This window comes from Mugil cephalus, chromosome 23, assembly GCF_022458985.1.
Source record: "Mugil cephalus isolate CIBA_MC_2020 chromosome 23, CIBA_Mcephalus_1.1, whole genome shotgun sequence".
Taxonomy (NCBI): Eukaryota; Metazoa; Chordata; class Actinopteri; order Mugiliformes; family Mugilidae; genus Mugil; species Mugil cephalus.
Window position 1 is genome coordinate 1,418,457 of NC_061792.1, and position 18,908 is coordinate 1,437,364.

Sequence of the window (18,908 nt, forward strand, 5' to 3'; positions counted from 1 at the left end):
TGGCTCCGCTCCAATCCGATCCCCATATCCATATATATATATATATATAGTGTGGGCGGAGTAAAACTTGGCGACCGCAGGCTCCGCCCACTTTGGGCTTCATTTTCGAGTCAGAATCCAACGGGTGACATCAAGATGGGTTTGTCCATAGTATATACATTCAGTGGTTTCTCCCTGTGTGATTGCCCTGATCTGTCTCACCTGTGTCTTGTCATCCCTCAGCCCGTGTGTATATATAGCCCTGCCTTCCCTTTGTTCCCAGTCGCATCACTGTGTTGTGTTCCATTTGTTGCCTTCTGCTTGTTTCTGACCTGTGTGTTTTCTGAACCATGTATTGTGAGTTCAGTTTTTGTCTTTGGATTTTCCTGCCTTCCACCAGTGCCTTTTGTTCCCTTTTATTTTCATTAAATACGCTTTTTACCCAGATTGCATGCCTCCTCATAGCTTGTTCTGCGTTTGGATCCTCCCTTTAACTGCTTTCCTGACACTCTGTCTTGGAGAGAGACTGAAGTATCCTCTGCACAATCCTGGATTCGAGGATTACATTAGAGAAGATAACCCAGGGAATTAAAGCTAAAGCACAAGAATTTGAAGAGGTGTGGGTACCCTTAAAGGACTTTCACAAACAACAATACATTAGATTTATCGATCAGGCTACTGAGTGTGATAGCTTTAATTTTAAGTCTTTGCCATTATTATTATCAAATCAAATCAATTAAGCACATTTAAAAACAACAAGGGTTGACCAAAGTGCTGTGCAATTCAGAGATCACAAATTACAAACAGGTGCAGAGCAAGATAACTGAGGCTGGCACAGCCTGGAAAATTCATGACAGAGGGACACACATGGAGAGATGACACCCGAGACTAATTAAGGACAGTTAAAGGCCTGGGAGCACATAAAAGTTTTAAGATTGAACTTGAAGGTGGTTACAGAGGTGGAGCATCTGATTGCGAAGGGTAAACTGTTCCACAGCTTTGGGGCCACTACAGCGAAGGCACGATCGCCCTTTCCTCATAGCCTAGACCGGGGGACAGTCAGGTCAGTCTGATTTGAAGATCTGAGAGATCTTGGGTTGGAGAGTGAGGAGAGTAGGTCACAGATGTATTTGTATTGGGGGGCTAGGCCATGTAGTGCTGAAGTGCATGAAGGGACACTAGTATTGGTGATATATGTTCTCTCCTCCTAGTGCCTGTTAGCAATCTGGCAGCAGAATTCTGGACCAACTGCAATCGAGATAGAGAGGTCTGGCTGATACCTTAGTAGAGCAAATTGCAATAATCTAATCTAGACGTACTCAGGGCATCGGTAACTGTTTGCTGTTTTAAGGTCAGAGAGGGAGAGAACTAATTTTAGTTTGGCAATATTTCATAGTTGGAAAAAAATACTTTTCACCACAGAATTTGTTTAGCGGATTTTAGATGTTGTGTCTATGGAGGATTTTGGGAGCCAAAAAAGACCACTTTTGTCTTCCTGTCATTCAGCTGGAGGTAGTTATTTGCCATCCATAGTTTGGTGTCATGGAGGCAGTGCTGACTATGTGCTATGCTATGACCTGAAACTTGACTGAAATTCATCCAGGATGATGTTTTTATGTAAGAAAGACAGAAGCTGGGAGTATGGGAATGTAACGGGAATGTCTGTGGTACAGGTGGTACAGATATCAGCATTATTATTTTGTATTTTTCATTCTATTTTTCTCTTATACATTTTTTTTAATTTATTTTGTATTTTTTGTGTATGTGTGAAGTGAGGTCAGCTTGTATTTTGTTGTGAAATTACTGAGTCAGACTATAAGAGGATTTCTCCACAGACAGAATGATTAGTGACACCAAGAACTCTGGTAATGTGAACGCATGTGAAGACTGGACTTGATTTGGTTTGTGATGAGACCCACCACCGATGACTGAGGAGATACCTGCTGATGTTCAGGAACATGATGCTCCTTCATTTCAACTCTTTGAGCTCCTTTTCTATCTGACAGTCCTGACAAGAGAACTCATCTAAACTGGATCTCCATTCTTCAGAAGCCTGAGAAAAAAAGAAATGAAAACTGACCTCAGAGCCTCCAGTTTACAGTTTGGACTCTCCAGTCCAGCAGACAGATGCTTCACTCCTGAACCCTTCAGGTTGTTTCCACTCAGGTCCAGATGTTTCAGATTAGAAGACTGGGAGCTGAGGACTGAAGACAGAGCTTCACAGCTTCTCTCCGAGAGGTTACAGTCACTCAGTCTGAAGAGACAATGACAGAAAACCCTTTAACTTATGTGACCTGACAGGTTGCTGTGAATTTATTGATGATGAACTTACAGAGCTTTGTTGGAGGCTTTGACCACTGGCAACAGCCTCAGAAGAGTCTCCTCTGAAGCAGAGTATTTCTTCAGGTTGAACTCATCCAGATCTTCTCCTGATGACAGTAAGATGAAGACCAGAGCTGACCACTGAGAAGGAGACAGTTTATCTGTGGAGAGACGTCCTGATCTCAGGGACTGCTGGATCTCCTCCACTAGAGAACCATCATTCAGTTCATTCAGACAGTGGAACAGATTGATGCTTCTCTCTGCAGTCAGATCCTTCTTAATCTTCTTCTTGATGTACTGGACTGTTTCCTGACTGGTCTATGAGATACTTCGTGTTTGTGTCAGCAGGCCTTGTAGGAGAGTCTGATTGTTCTGCAGTGAAAGACCCAGGAGGAAGCGGAGGAACAAGTCCAGGTGTCCATTTGGACTCTGCAAGGCCTTGTCCACAGCACTCTGATGGAGAGGTTTTCGTTTCTTAAAGACTTTAGACAACAGAGATGTAGTTTGTTGTTCTTCCATCAGGTTGACACCAGAGTTGATGAAGGACAGATGGACATGAAGAGCAGCCAGAAACTCTTGAACGCTCAGATGGACGAAGCAGAACACCTTGTTCTGGTACAGGCCTTTCTCCTCTTTAAAGATCTGTGTGAACACTCCTGAGTACAGTGAGGCTGCTCTGATATTGATGCCACACTCTGTCAGGTCTGATTCATAGAAGATCAGGTTTCCTTTCAGCAGTTGATCAAAAGCCAGTTTTCCCAGAGACTCAATCATCTCCCTATTCTCTGGACTCCAGTGTGGATCTGTCTCATCTCCTTCATCATACTTGACCTTCTTGACTTTGGCCTGAACCACCAGGAAGTGGATGTACATCTCAGTCAGGGTCTTGGGCAGCTCTCCTCCCTCTCTGGTTTCCAACACATCCTCCAGAACTGTAGCAGTGATCCAGCAGAAGACTGGGATGTGACACATGATGTGGAGGCTTCGTGATGTCTTAATGTGGGAGATGATCCTGCTGGCCTGCTCCTCATCTCTGAACCTCTTCCTGAAATACTCCTCCTTCTGGGGGTCAGTGAACCCTCTGACCTCTGTCACCATGTCAACAGAGTTGCAAAGGATCTGATTGGCTGCTGCTAGTCGTGTGGTTAACCAGAGGCGAGCAGAGGGAAGCAGTTTCCCCCTGATGAGGTTTGTCAGCAGCACATCCACTGAGGTGGACTCTGTAACATCAGTCAGGATCTTAGTTTTGCGGAAGTCCAGAGGAGGCCGACACTCATCCAGACCATCAAAGATGAACACAACCTGGAACTCTTCAAAGCTGCAGATTCCTGCTTCTTTGGTTTCAGTGAAGAAGTAATGAACAAGTTCCACCAAACTGAACTTTTCCTCTTTCACCACATTCAGCTCTCTGAAAGTCAATGGAAATATGAAGAGGATGTCCTGGTTGGCTTTGTCTTCAGCCCAGTCCAGAGTGAACTTCTGTGTTAAAACTGTTTTTCCAATGCCAGCCACTCCCTTTGTCATCAGTCTTCTGATTGGTTTAGGTCTTCCAGGTGGGGCTTTAAAGAGGTCTTCACACCTGATGGTTGTTTCTGGTCTGTGTGGTTTCCTGGATGCTGTTTCAATCTGTCTGACCTCATGTTCATCATTGACCTCTGCAGTCCCTCCCTCTGTGATGTAGAGCTCTGTGTAGATCTCATTCAGGTTAGTTGATTTTCCAGCTTTAGCAATCCCCTCAAACACAGACTGGAACTTCTCCTTCAGAGCAGATTTAAGTTTACGTCGACACTCATCATGAGCATCTGAACGACACAACAACAGATAATCAGACCATCTGATGTGTTGTAGAGCAGTTTACTGTACACAGCATCAAAAAACACTAACTGGAACCTTGGAATGATCTACATTTACTCATGAGCGTGTCCTCACATCTGGTCAGATCTTCTTCTCAGTTACAGGTACAACCAAATGGGATATATTTAAATGTCAAAAAACAAAAAACAAAAACACAAGAGAAGGAATTCAGATTTGAAGTGGAGAGCGTATGTTCTAGTCATCTCAGCACCAAGTTAAGGATTCAACATGTTGAACACACTAAGAGAACATTAAACACATTAAAATTAAAACAACCATGACCAGAGAAACACGTGGCCTCACCTTTCTGAGCAGTTTGAACAGAGGGCAAACCCAGGTGATGGGAAAGAGCAGGATCTATGGACTGAAGATGTCGGATCAACTTCCTGCAGGCTTCCTCTCCCTTTCTCTTCACAGTGTCAATGAAGTGGCGTACCCTGTCTGCTCTGACTGAGTTCTTCTCAGATATCGATTCTTTCTCCAGCTCAGTCAAGATACTGTCTGTTACGAGGGCCTCCAGGAGCTGTGTAAGGACTTCTATCGACACCCTTTTCACAAACTCGGTCCTCATGCTGGCAACCAACTTCTCTACAGGAACAAGGGCACAAGCATCTCAGAGATTCTATAACTTTCAGAGAACTCATATTTCATCTTTTCCCTGCAGGGACCCCTCGGTCTTACCTGCCATGTGAAGTCTTCAGATATCTAAAGATGGTTATCTGAAGAGCAGTCACATGACTTTGATGGAATCAATTTAAAACTCTTTTGGAGGGATAATGATTTGAAGAGATGTGACCCCACCCTCGTCTCTTTTTATCAGAGGTGGGAAGTAACGAGTTACATTTACTCATTTCATTTACCATACTCTTTACTTTACTTGAGTAGATTTGTGAAGAAGAAACTGTACTCTTGCTCCACTACATTAGGCTCACTACTTTCCTCACGCGTACACATCATTTTAATGTTTTATTTTGACAGAGAGCGAGACTTCCGCCAATGGCTCTACCACGTGAGTGTGTTTCACTAATCAAACATAGCGCGCAGTCTCGTCACGTGACCATGGTCAACCTCAGCCGCAGCTTGTGGGCTTGCAGGTTAACTTTACAATTCACAGTAGTAGCAAACAAAAAAGAGAAACACATGAAAAATGTCCAAATGAACGGTCGGCAATGCAGGCACAGACAAGGAGGAACGCCATTAGCCTCATATTGAAAGCATGTTTGCCTTACAAAAAGTGCGAAACAGCTGCTACATTACGTGGTGTCTTGTGTGTCTACCTACACAAAAGGACATTTAACTCAACATCTAACTTGAGGAAACATGCAGAGTCTGGCGAAAAGTACAAAGGTTTGGAAATTTGTGCTACTTGTTTTTTATTTATTATCATTTTATTTTTATTGAAATAAGTACAGAAGATCTTGAATTTACCTGGATCATTTTAATTTAAGCTATTTTGTAAATAATTCATTTTAATTTATTTTATTGATTGGATTAACTCTAATTTGCCCATAGATGATTATTTAGTATTTTTGTCTGTCTGATTGAATGCTTGTGTTAACAAATAAATCAGACGTTATTCAACAGTTACTCAGTACTTCATCATCAAGTATCAAGTAAGTAAGTATTCGGATGACTATTTTTTTTACTTTTACTTGAGTCACATTATTCTGAAGTAACAGTACTTTTACTTGAGTACAAATTTTGGCTACTCTACCCACCTCTGCTTTTCATCACATCCCCTCCAACCTTTCTCATCCGGTCATCTATTTCTCTCTGTCTACCAATAAACTTATTACCCTCAAGGCCTGGTCTTTGTTAGTGAACTTAAGTTTATGTGAATTAGGTTCTTTAACTAAACAACCCTCCATATCATTCTATTTCCTGTGCTTACCTATAAAGTGGTATCCAGAACCTTTCTCTCTCTGTCTGTCTCGGGCTTCAACCTCCACCTTCACCATCTCTCGCTTTTCTTTTCTTCCTTCCTTTTCTTCCATCTTTCATTACAGGAACCAGAGGACAAGGATCTGAAGCTTCCTGAGATGAACCCCCACCCTGGGTCTCACTCCCTGAGTTCCTCTACCGTCATCTGACTACAAATTCCTTCCCCTCCATGTCTTTCCTCTGATTCTTTTCATCCAATCCCCTCCAATCCTTTTCATAATTTATACTGTATACTCTGATTGCATTTTCATTCACTCATACAATAGTGTACACTTCACCCATCCACTTGACACTTTTCATATCATCCTCTTTAATCCCACCTCCCACCCCACCACCTCCATCCAATCCTGTCCAACCCTTCTAATCTCATCTCTCTGACCCTCTATTCTGACCAATAAACTGCTGATTTTTTTAAGTGAAATTGTCACTAACATCCCTCAAACCGTCTCAACCCATTGCATCCCCTCCGTCTCTTTTTATCCCACCCATGAATTCACCACTGGATACTGACTGATACAAACAGTTCCTGTTTTCCGATTCCTTGTTGGACCGTTTTATTTTAATCAGATCATCCAACTGTCTGCTGTGAACCGTCTCTACCTCTCACCTGAGCTTCAGTTTCAACTCAAGGTAACAGAGTAAAAACATACCTGGTTTAACGACGGCTTCATCGTCCACCAGTGGATGTTCATTCTGGTCTTCAGAGACCACATGGTCAGGTCTGAGGGGCTGGAGGCTGCAGAGATGGAGGAGATGGTTTAACTGATGGATGGCTGACAGGTCTGTGTAGAAGTTTCTGAGAACTCAGTCTTCTTAAACTCTGACAACATGTGAACGTGTTCTCTGAACCCACAGGAGTTCATTCTCAGGTAGTTTGTGCTCATGGGGGTTCTTCTATTTAGTCGTAACATGGTTTCTACGGTTCCAATGTCCTGGTGTCTTGGACTGACGTCTTTAACTAACAACACTTAGAGATGGTCCTCTCACCTCTGAGCTTCGCTCTGGTCCATGCTGCTGGATTCACATCAGCTCACACTCTGTCCATCACCTGCAGAGGAAACACACATCATTCATGAGAGCATCCACTGGAACCATCTCTGCTGGTTGTAGCTTCTACTATCAGTCCACTAGATGGAGCCATGGAGGACACACATGATACCTTCACTGACACCGAGTCTGACTGGAAGCTCCAGCTCCTTAATATTCAGTCACTTCAACGTCTGGTTACAACTTTTCACAGATAAAAGACCCACTGGGTGGTTAAGGGAAATGTTCAAATGAAAGATTTATTATTGCATCTCCTACTACTCCTAATCAACATATTTCCATGCAACCATTATACAGTCCTCCTCTTCTATTATCATTTATTACAGTGTGTGTTCTAGTAGCTATCCATTTATTACAGCGTGATGTTACGCTGCAGTTCCTGTATGTGGCCACCAGGCAGAATTCTGATTCTAATTCTGATTCTGGTCCTGGTCCTGATCCTGGTCCTGTTCTACCAGATGGGAACAATAGATTTAAACCACATCATGAGTGAAACTCTCTCCAACCTCTATCAAAGAATCAAATGGAATAAAAGAAGTTCTATTTCATTCTTCCTGACCACCAGAGGGTGGTGCTTCAGCATTGGATACCTCCATCTTGCATATGTGCAGGTCGAGTATTATACCAACAAAGTCAGCTGTGCCCATGTGATTAGGTAGGGTGCACGCCCCAGTATAAAGCCTCTTCGTCACCACGCAATCTGTTCCTTCTATCTTGACCTGGGGGTTGGTGCTTTGCCTATTCGTCCAACAGGGACTGCAGCAAACCACTTACTCTTTCAAGTGTTGTCTGTTTCTTTCGGGCGGCCGTTACGATTCGTACTGAATTACTACAGACTGGTAAGTACGCTAATTTGCTAAGGTTGTTAGCCGATGTTAAGAGCCGGCGGCTCGCTGGGCTTGTATTTGTTTTGACCAGCGGTGTTTTCGCCATGGCATTATACTGAATTACTGCAGACAGTGAGTACGCTAAATTGCTTTGGTTGTTAGCCAATGTTTAGAGCCAGTGGCACACCACACTTTTATTTGTTTTGACCAGGGGTGTTTTTGCTGCGGCCTTCGCACTGAATTACGGCAGACAGTAAGTACGCTAAGTTGCTTTAGTTGTTTTTGTTTTGAACGGCGGTGTTTGCCACATGTTAAATTACATGCTACGTTGCTCGACTCTTGTTTTTCGCTGGGTTGTAGCGGCAGTAAGTACACTATTAGTCAGAAATCTTTCTTTAATGTGTTTTGAGTAACGCTCCGGTGCGGAAACGTTGAACCTTATTTTTATGTAGGGCTGCGGCAGAGTGGTTTCACTGAAACTATATTATTTTTTCGTGTCTTTTCTGGAAACTGTCCCACTTAACGACATGTTGAGCTCGCATGTCTGTAACTCTTGTATGGCCCCCCTCCAAACTGAGGATGGCCATGGTCGGTATCCGGCCTGTATCGGGGTTGAAAACCTGAGGACAGGTCTATCTGACAACCCATGTATGAACTGTAGGTTTATGGCACTGTCAATCAGAAGGGCTAGACTGGCAGAGGTGGAAGGGGATACTATGCTGCTACCTGCTAGTGGGAGCGCAGTCCCAGCAGCACCTAGGGGACGAGGGCACAGACGCAGTACTGCCTTATGTGGACCTCCTGGGAAAGTTAGAAAGGTGGACACTTTGGCCCGCAAAGTGGACACTCTATCATCTGAGTTTGCCCAGATTAAGGAGCTTCAGCTCCATCTACAGCCTGATGAAAGGGGTGGTGGATAAAGAATTGATCTTGCGCACCTTGGACACTTTGTCTCGAGGGTCTGATGGGTCATTGTGTGGATCAGAAGATGGCCCTGCCACACTGAAACCAGCAATTCGGATGACTAGCAGACCTGGGACTGGATGACGCTCCCATCACAGCAGCTCCTTCAAGTGCTTTCTTTAGGCAGACGCCACAGCCTGCTGTCTCTCATGCAGGTCTCTCCTTCAAAACCCTATATTGAGGAGCTCCAGCGCTGCTGGGCAGATCCAGAATTGCTTTCTTATCACACTAGTGATGGCAGGACTTTGGGGCCATGCAGGAGGCATGCAGTTATGGGCTGGATTGTACGGCCCCAGTCGATCCTACCATTGCCTCTTTGATAGTATCACCTGATGAGGCTATCAGACCTGATGCCCGCTGTCCCTGTCCTCAGTGCTGGCTGACTGATGATCTCCTTGTTAGGGCTTATAATATAGCGGCATGCATGGGCCGTATTGGGAATTCCTTTTCCCACCTTATCCTGGGCCTGTCACAGGTCCTGCAGGGATCTGGTGTAGACTCCTCTGCTCAGATCCTCAGTGATGCATCCCTTCAGACTTTTGCATTCATGTCTGGGGAGCTTGGAAGATTGATGTCAACAGTGACGCTAGAGAAGAGCGAAGAGAAGAGATCCTTTCCTGATGTTCTCCTTAATGTAAATGCCTCTGCATCTTTCTACTGTCTGTGTGGAAAGAGATCATTGTGTTCAGTGCAGCATGTAGCATCTTGTCTTTTCATCAGAACACACCTTCACCTCTTCACCGGGAAAATAATCTGTCAGACTGGTCTAACCAGTCAAAGTCAGACATATAAAATCAACCACTGTTGCTCTTTAAAGGCTTCACTCATCACTGGTTAATGTACAGCTTTACACCTCATAGTTCATGGAAGTATTTTCTTTTTCAGGTATCATTTTAAGAGAAGAGTAAAAAGGTCTCGTTCCATTTAGTTTGATTTCATGTCCACAGCTTTTATTTCTATCAGTGAGTAAAACAATGAAGCCTTCCCTTCAACCACCATCACCAGCCTCTACCCCGTTTCTCATTCAGCTCCTTCAGCTCGATTCTAAATGTTCAGCTCTGACTCTCTGACATTGAAAAACTGATTTATTACCTTCAACAGGAGGTTGACACGGAGAAAATGATCTGAGACTTTCCTGGTAAAAATTAAACCAGGAAACACCCAGGGAGCTGCAGGAGGTGGAGACTCACTAAACCCAAAGACAAAGAGGAGGGAGTTAAAGCAGTGAACAACATAGCTCTCAGTCGCAACTAAACAGTGTGTCTTTGTGTCAATGAAACTGACTTTATCACTTATTGTAAAAAAGCATACAGTCTCCTCCAAAAGTATTAAAACAGCAAGGCAAATTCCCTTGTTTTTGTTGTTCACTGAAGACATTTGGGTTTAAGATCAAAAGATGAGTATGAGACAAGAGTTCAGAATGTCAGCTTTTATTTCCTGGTATTTACATCTAGATGTGTTAAACAACTTAGAATAATAAATTAATAATAAAACAAAAAAAAATGACAATATTAAATCAAAACAATAGAAATAAAAGATCATGCAAAAGTAATGATTATGAATAATAAATATAAAGAAATAATACATAATAAAATAAATAAAAATAAAGTATAACAGTGCACATTATTGACAGTTTACATCATCATGATGCTGCATGGCATGTTTGTTCCCTGGATGTTAACAGATCCTACACAGTTGCATAGAGGGTCTGCACTAGCGTAACTAAGCGTAAAAAAGTAACTAAGTTAGTAACTGAATTACTCCACTATAAAAGTAACTCGTTACCAGGGAAAGTAAATGTGTCTAATAATTTGGATTTTTTTCTTCGCAGGTTTCACAAGCCAGTTGCATAGAGTAGAATTGTATAGACATGTACTTAGAACTTTTAATATTTATTGCACCTCAGACCCCAACTGGTAGATATATAAATCACTTTCACATCGGTGAAAGTCCCGGGTCGGACCTCCCTCTGTGAGAGCTGTGTGCCTGTTTTTTCTTCCCTCATATGTCATCGCGTACATTGCACATCAAGTTGCAGATTGTTGATGACCTGAAGAATGGACCGGTCAAACCCCTGCTCTTTCAAAAGGCTACTGATATTAGAATAAATCACTATGTCCTGCACAGAGCCCGATATATGCCGGCAAATCTCCCCTTTTCTCGGATGCAGAGCGCTGCCATGATCGTTAAAGTGTGGGAGACCGCTATACAAGCTGTATAACACAGCCGCCGTTTACCGATGCGCTTCCATTAACGATCGTGTAACAACACATTTGAATTGTTTGATTGAAAAAAAGGAACAAAAATCTCTGACCTCTTACCTTCAGAGATCAGTCTTTATGGGAGTAGTCCAAACTTGTTTTTGAGCTGAACCTTCTACAATGATACAGTCTGTCAGGCTGTTGAGGCAGATATATCAGCGTCAGAGCGTCAAACGCGACAAACCTAGCTTACTTCTGCTAGTTGGGTGAGGGTGTGAAGTTGTTGTTTTCGTGTGTGGTTTGTGTGTAAACTGAACACTGCCTCTGATTGGCTTATCATGAAAGCTGACTCCACCTTAGCCAATCATCATTAGCTATGCGGTTGTTTCGTCCCTCCTTCCTCTCCTTGCTAAAACAAAACAAAACAAAACAAAACAAAACAAAACAAAACAAAAACCAGCTTTGCCGCTCCCCTGGCTGAGAACCAAGGTGGATGATAACAGACAGCTTTAGTTTGTAACGTTTTAGTTTTCAGTAACGGAAACAGTGTTATAACAATGGAAATAGTTATTAGTTAGATTAGCAGTTAGTGAAAAAAAAAAAATAACGCCGTTAGTAACGCTGTTTATTTTAACGCTGTTATTCACTGGTTACAAACGCTAGTTTGACCCATAAACACAGACATTGTTGGCAGAACACCCAAAATACACAATGCTGGGCCTTTTCTGAACTCTGTTTTCAGTACATCATTAATAGATCAGGTAATGACAGTCCAGACATTGTGCACAATGTCACATTCATATAACGTGAATCCTGAACCCTAACTTTGACATTTTTACCAGGGTCCAATCATTTCTGTTCAATATTTTGAAAGCTATCAGCCTTGTCTGCATGTCTCAAGCTATGGTATAAGTATTTCCTCCCAGCCCTCAATCGGTAATTATCCTCAAATCCTTTCCCCATGTTAATTCGACCACTTCATACTTTGGGGGTTGCTGTTTTCTAAACACATAGAATTTGGCTTCACTTTTGGGGAGATGCTCCATCATCCATCGTTATACAGTCTGCAACACGAAAAGCTGTATCGTACACAAGCTATACATAGAAAGAGCTACGTGGCGTTACTCTCAAATGTGAAAATACAACCATTTGTGAAAGTATGTAGTTTTCACCGACAAGTATTTGAATTAGGAAACTAAAAACATAACGACAACAATTAAACCAAACCATACTGGCAATTATTATGCAGGATTGACACCATCTATAGCCACTTCCACACTGCACAAAAAATCCGCGTTTTCCTGGGTCTTCAAATATGTTTCTTCAAAAAAAATATTCAAAACTATTTCTTCAAATATTTAACATTCTTTTCATCTGTGTCTCATGCATTTTGCATCTTCATCTAATTCTTCTGTTTTAGCTTTAAAACATGAATCCCCATCTTCTAATTTTTAAAAGTTATTATATTAATTCATCATTCTTATTTGTAATTATTATTATTTATGATTTAAATAATGATTTATTTTGTCTTAGTTATAGCCAACCAGTTTATATGGAGTTCACCTGAGGAACTGGTCTAATTTTGGTGAGCACCACTTCTGTTCTGGACTGAACACGACTTTACTGCATCACTGGTATTGTTTTTTGTTCCCTTTTTATCTTAACTGGACTGAGTAGGCAGCATATAACTTTTGGGAGATTATTCTGTTAGGTTCCATTAGTACTGAGACGTCTGCAGTCAGGTTCTCTCGTGTTAGCATTCGTGTGTAAGCTTGGTACGGTCACAGACGCATCTACTCATTCACTCACACAAGCACACACACACATTCACACACCAGCACCACTCACTGGGAGCAGCTGGAGATTCAGTGTCTTGCTCAAGGACACTTCAGTGTGTGGCACATTCTGGGGATTGAACCGCTAACCCCTCTACATACTGAACCACAGTCACTCCTGTTGTTACACAAAACCACCGAATCATCATCACAGTCTTGTTCTGCCCCTTCAAGTCAAAATAAATCACCTCCATTAGCTGCATTTAATGCAGAACATCAATCAATATTACATATATATCCAGAATGATTAGAATGGCTACTTAAAGGGCTTTCACTGTCCAAGATGTAGATCAGCTGATCACATGAGTGGCAGATAAGCACAAATCTTAAGAACATACCAGTTTCATAATGTGGTCTGCAGTCCACTAAAGAGACGGCAGAACAAGGTTACACCAAAACTCGCCTGCTGAATGAATGAAAGAAACAGGAAATCAAATGACGTGTATGACTGAAAGAGGGCGGAGACAGAAATAAGCTCGAGGTTCATTGCGATAAACCTGGTCCAGACCAGGTTAGGTTCATGGAGTCTGTTACTACGGTAACTGACCGAGAGCTTAAGTTACCTCTCTCTGTGAAACAGGCTAGAGTTACCCGGCTTTCTGTGGTTTGAGGTACCTCAGAGTTTCCCTCATTTCAGGGTTAATAAAGGGTTAAATAAAAGTTTTCACTCAACCTCGTGCGTCTCAAATACCTGAGGCAACTGCCTCTGTGCCATCGGCCACAGGACGTCTGGGCTCAATCCTCTCTGGTCTGGCTACATGTCCCTCATAGGTACTATTATGGACTCCAACAAACAGTGTGTAGTTTCTGGCCCCTTTGTTCCCTCCTGTTTAGGTGATGTAAAATTCAGCCAACTCAAACAACTCCACATCTGGCTGAAAGGATACTGCCGCAGCTGAGACATCCCAAATGTGGACAACTTCACCTCTTTTTTCAAATGAACTGACCTCTTCAAAAACGACCATTTCCACCCAAATCTTAACGGAACTCACCTCCTATCCCTGAACATTGAACTCACCCTGCACTCCTGCATGGCTTACTCTGACAGTCACCAATTCCACACTCCACCACTATAGCAGTCCAGTGACAATCTCATCTATCCCTGTTATCACAAACTTTAGGCCTAAGAAATGCACTTCTGATCTCACCAGTTCAGCTAACCTCAGTAATCTTATCCATATCTCTCTAGTTATCAGCTCCCTACACAGCAATGCACCTCAAAAAATAAAAATGGCTCTATTAAATGTCGGGTCACTTACAAATAAATCATTTTTAATAAATGAACTCATTAGTACCCACAGTCTAGACTTCACTCTACTAACTGAAACTTGGCTGGATAAAAATGGAACCGTTACACTCATTGAGACTGCGCCTCCAAACTTGACATTGAAACTGATCCAGATGCCATAAGTCCTTTTGTCATCTCAAAAGGACTTAACATTACAATGCCTCTTGTTGTGGATGTAGCTTTTTCTGATCACTGTTCCATTTATTTTGATGTTTCTGCTTTCCCTAATGAACTCATTAGTAACAGCTCTCGATTACTCAAAAGATGCATAATTAATGACAATACTATCCAAAGCTTTCAGAAGAATGTGAAAGAGATGTCGCTATCCACAATATCTTCAACTGGGGACCTTGTGGACAACTTCAACTCAAAAACACAAAGTGTCTTTGACAAAATTGCACCATTCAAAACTAAATATGTAAAAAAACAAAAGGCTCCCTGGAGAAAAGGAGTGGACATCAGATGCTCAAAGAGAAAGTGTCGTCAGGCAGAGCGACAGTGGAGAAAAACAAGACTTCAGGTTCACAATGACATTTATAAGAATAAACTGAATGACTATAACAAAGCAATCAAACAGGCTAGACAGTCATTCTTTTCTAAATTATCAATGAAAATATAAATAATAGTAAAGTGCTTTTCTCCACAGTTGACAGACTTGTTAACCCACCATCCACCATTCCCTCTGAAATGTTGTCCTCAGCAAAATGTGATCAATTTGCTTCTTTCTTTAATAACAAAATCATTTCTATCAGACAAAACATTAGTGCCCTTAAATCTAGCACTGAACTCACCATTCCTTTCTCCAGGAACTCCACCTGTGTCATGTCTCACTTTAACTGTCTAGATCTGACAGAACTTGACAATATTGTTGGTCAGCTCAGGTCCTCGACCTGCTGCCTGGATTCTCTCCCAACTCCATTTTTCAAAACTGTCTTGAACTCCCTAGCACCAGAGGTTCTACATATCATTAACTGGTCTCTTCAGTCAGGTATATTTCCCACATCACTAAAAACAGCTGTCATCAAACCACTTCTGAAGCACAATCTGGATCAAAGTGTCATTGCAAATTACAGGCCCATCTCCAACTTACCATTCCTTGGCAAAATACTTGAAAAAACAGTTTACATTCAGCTGAAGAATTATCTGGCATCAAATAGCCTTTTAGACACTTATCAGTCTGGTTTTCGTCCCCACCATAGCACAGAAACGGCACTTTTAAAACACAGTTTTAAATGATCCACGTATAAACACATACTCCAAAAAAAATCTCGATTCTTGTTCTACTTGATCTTAGCTCTGCGTTTGACACTGTTGACCACAAAATTTTACTGGAAAGGCTTGAAAGGTGGATTGGCTTGTCTGACCCAGTTCTAAATTGGTTCAGAACCTACCTTTATGATAGGCAGTTTTATGTCTCCATTGGTGAATTCAACTCAAACAAAATGAACATTACATGTGGAGTACCTCAAGGGTCAATTCTTGGACCACTGCTATTCAATCTCTACGTGCTTCCACTCTCTCATGTCATATGCAAACATAATCGTAGTTACCATAATTATGCAGATGATTCGCAACTTTACATTTCACTACACCCAGATGACCTATCACCCATAATATCCCTCACTCAGTGTATCAAAGATATTAATCAATGGATGTCAGAAAACTTTTTACAACTAAACAAAGACAAAACAGAAATAATCTGGGCGTAATTATCGACAGCAATCTATATTTCAGAAGTCATATCAATCACATTACAAGATCATCTTTTTATCATCTCTAAAATATCTCCAAATTGAGGGGCTTTTTGTCAAAATCAGATTCGGAAAATTTAATCCATGCATTTATAACAAGTAAATTAGATTATTGTAATGGTTTATTCACTGGACTCCTGAATTCAAGTATTCAGAGGTTACATCTAATTCCAAATGCAGCTGCACGTATTCAGACTGGTACCAAAAAATTTCAACACATCATACCCATTCTTAAATCTTTGCACTGGTTACCTGTTAGAACAAGAATCAATTTCAAAATACTGCTCCTGGTTTATAAAGCACTACATGGTCTTGCACCTCAGTACATCACTTACACACCAGCAAGAACACTTCGGTCAACAGGCATGTCATCCCTCGCACCAGATCCAAAGAAGGGGAGGCAGCTTTTAGTGTATATGCTCAAACAGATCAAAAACCTATCTTTTTTCAACACCATTCTGCTGAGCTGTGTGTGTGCATGTGTGGTTGTATGAGTTGGTAGGCATGTATGGCATACATATGATTGTTTACTTGCATTTATACCTTTCAATTGATTCCAAACTGATTTTTATGTAACCATTAATTGTAACTATGTATACCTCTTGTAAAGCACATTGAGTCTGCCTTGTGCATGAAATGTGTTTTATAAATAAAACTGAATTGAATTGAATATCGTCTAGCTGTGATGAAAGATGGAGACAAGTGAGAAATGATGCAGTGAGAAGGAAAGCAGAGGCATGTATGCTGATCTCTCTCACTGACACACACAAAAATAATACAGAGGGATCTAGTAGGTGTGTGTCTTATCAGTTGGCAGATTACTGTAGCAGAGCATAGATACAGGGTTATGTCTTACCTCCTGCTGGCAGTTTGACGCCTTTAAGTCGTCCATCAAATGCTTTTTGAACCCAGTCAGCATTGCAGTTTCTTCTGGGAACTTGTTATAGAAGCCCATGCTCTGCATGTTCATCCGCACGCTGTTGGAGTATTGAGGTGGATTTCTGAAAGAATAAAGGAACTTTAGTTTCAAATGAGCAAACAACAACCTAAATGAAACTCAAGTTGGGTCACAGCTGAAGATCGCTATTTGAACTGATGCGTGTGACACTGTTGTGATGAACTTACTGTGACATGTTGGGTCATGTTGCCCATGTGAGCCAGCATCATCACAGGAATGGTCGGACCCCTCTTCAACAGTGAGACAAGCCTCTACAGCTCTGCCATGTTCCTCTGTGGCAGCTGTGCTTGTTGAAGGCTCCTTGCTGGGCTCCAAGTCTGCTGGGTTGGGGACATTGGCAACAAAAAACCTCCTATTGCGAAGGTCCTCCAGAAGAGCCAGTCTTGTCGTCCTGTCTGGGTAAAGCTGGCACATGACGTTGTAGTCCCAGTTTCTGGCCTCACATGTCCACTCCTTCACAGACTCCTTGGCCCTCTGCATCTCTGCCTGCCTCTCTTAATGAGTATTATTCTTCATACAAACCCGGGCAAGATGGGTGGAGAGGAGATCTTGGGATTGTAGGATCAAGTTGAAATTTGGGGTAATATGATGAACATGACTCATCTATGATGAAACACCCCAAATCTCAACCTGGTGTAGCTTTGTATCAGAGTGTTTTCACTTTGTTTTCCATTGCATTTTGTTCCTCATCACCAATAACATTCACATCCATGATTGTGAGGAACACAGATGTACATTCTTCTGAGGATTAAACCCCTTAATTAGTAACTACATTGTAGAGTGCAAAATGTATCTTAACTTACCGATGGGAATCCATTTAAGATACTTGGTAAAAACTGGAACACGAACTTCTCCTGTGAGGAGTGCGATAGGAAGAGAGAGTGTGGGAAAGATTTTCCAAATTGCTTCTGTTTTCTGTGATTATTTTTTTTTCTCTCACTCTGGTTGTGTTTACATTTAGGTTCCTCGATCAAAGTTTTCATTAACACCTTTCAATCTTGAGTGTGACATAGTGAGATCTTTAACACTGCCGTCCGGAGTGTTACAGGACCTGGTATTCCCAGGCAGTCTCCCATTCAAGTACTAACCAGGCCCGACCCTGCTAAGCTTCCGAGACCAGACGTGTTCAGGGTGGTGTGGCCATAAGCCAAAGGGTCTGTCACAAAAGCAGTATATATAAGTGGTCAAAATCTACATTGCATGTATTTTGATGATGTAAATGTTACCATGTCTCCTGATGAAAATGAAAAGCTTACAGCACCTGGGATTACCAGGCGGTCTTCCATCCAAGTACTAACAAGGCCCGACTCTGCTTAGCTTCCGAGATCAGACAAGATTGGGCGTGTTCAGGTTGGCATTGCCATTAGCAATGTTAGCTTTCACAAAGGCAGTATATATAAGTGGTCAAAATCATCATTGCATGTATTTTGCTGATGTAAATGTTACCATTTGTCCTGATGAAAATAAAAAGGTTACAGCACCTGGTATGCCCAGGCGGTCTCCCATTCAGTAACTAATCAGGCCCGGCCCTGCTTAGCCTCCGAGATCAGACTAGATCGGGCGTGTTCAGGGTGGTATGGCCGTATGCCATAGGGTGGCTCACAAAAGCAGTATATATAAGTGGTCAAAATGATCATTGCATGTATTTTGATTATCTAAATGTTACCATGTCTCTTGATGGAAATGAAAAGCTCACATCACCTGGTATTCCCAGACGGTCTCCTATCCAAGTTCTAACCAGGCCCGATCCTGCTTAGCTTTCAAGATGAGACGAGATCAGGCGTGTTCAGGTTGGTATGGCCTTTAGCCAAAGGGTCTGTCACAAAAGCAGTATATACAAGTGGTCGAAATCATCATTGCATGTATTATGATGATGTAAATGTCACCATGTCTCCTGATGAAAATGAAAAGCTTACAGCATCTAGTATTCCCAGGCGGTAAA

General features: G+C 42.0%; 1 protein-coding gene and 2 pseudogenes across 1 annotated transcript in view; all 3 read right to left on the reverse strand.

Annotated features, from left to right (window-relative positions):
- The window catches only part of LOC125001195 (NACHT, LRR and PYD domains-containing protein 3-like), a 22,902-nt gene extending 16,789 nt beyond the window's left edge, over positions 1-6,113 (reverse strand). The window contains exons 1-3 of the mRNA XM_047577113.1: positions 6,047-6,113; positions 4,459-4,743; positions 3,695-4,103 (exon numbers count right to left, since the gene is read on the reverse strand). Of these exons, the coding sequence (XP_047433069.1) occupies positions 3,695-4,103; positions 4,459-4,743; positions 6,047-6,113 (761 nt within the window). The remainder of the gene's footprint in view (positions 1-3,694; positions 4,104-4,458; positions 4,744-6,046) is intronic.
- Positions 6,114-18,215: 12,102 nt separating this feature from the next.
- LOC125002889 lies at positions 18,216-18,334 on the reverse strand (annotated as a pseudogene).
- Positions 18,335-18,435: 101 nt separating this feature from the next.
- LOC125002452 lies at positions 18,436-18,554 on the reverse strand (annotated as a pseudogene).
- Between the last annotated feature and the right edge of the window lie 354 nt (positions 18,555-18,908).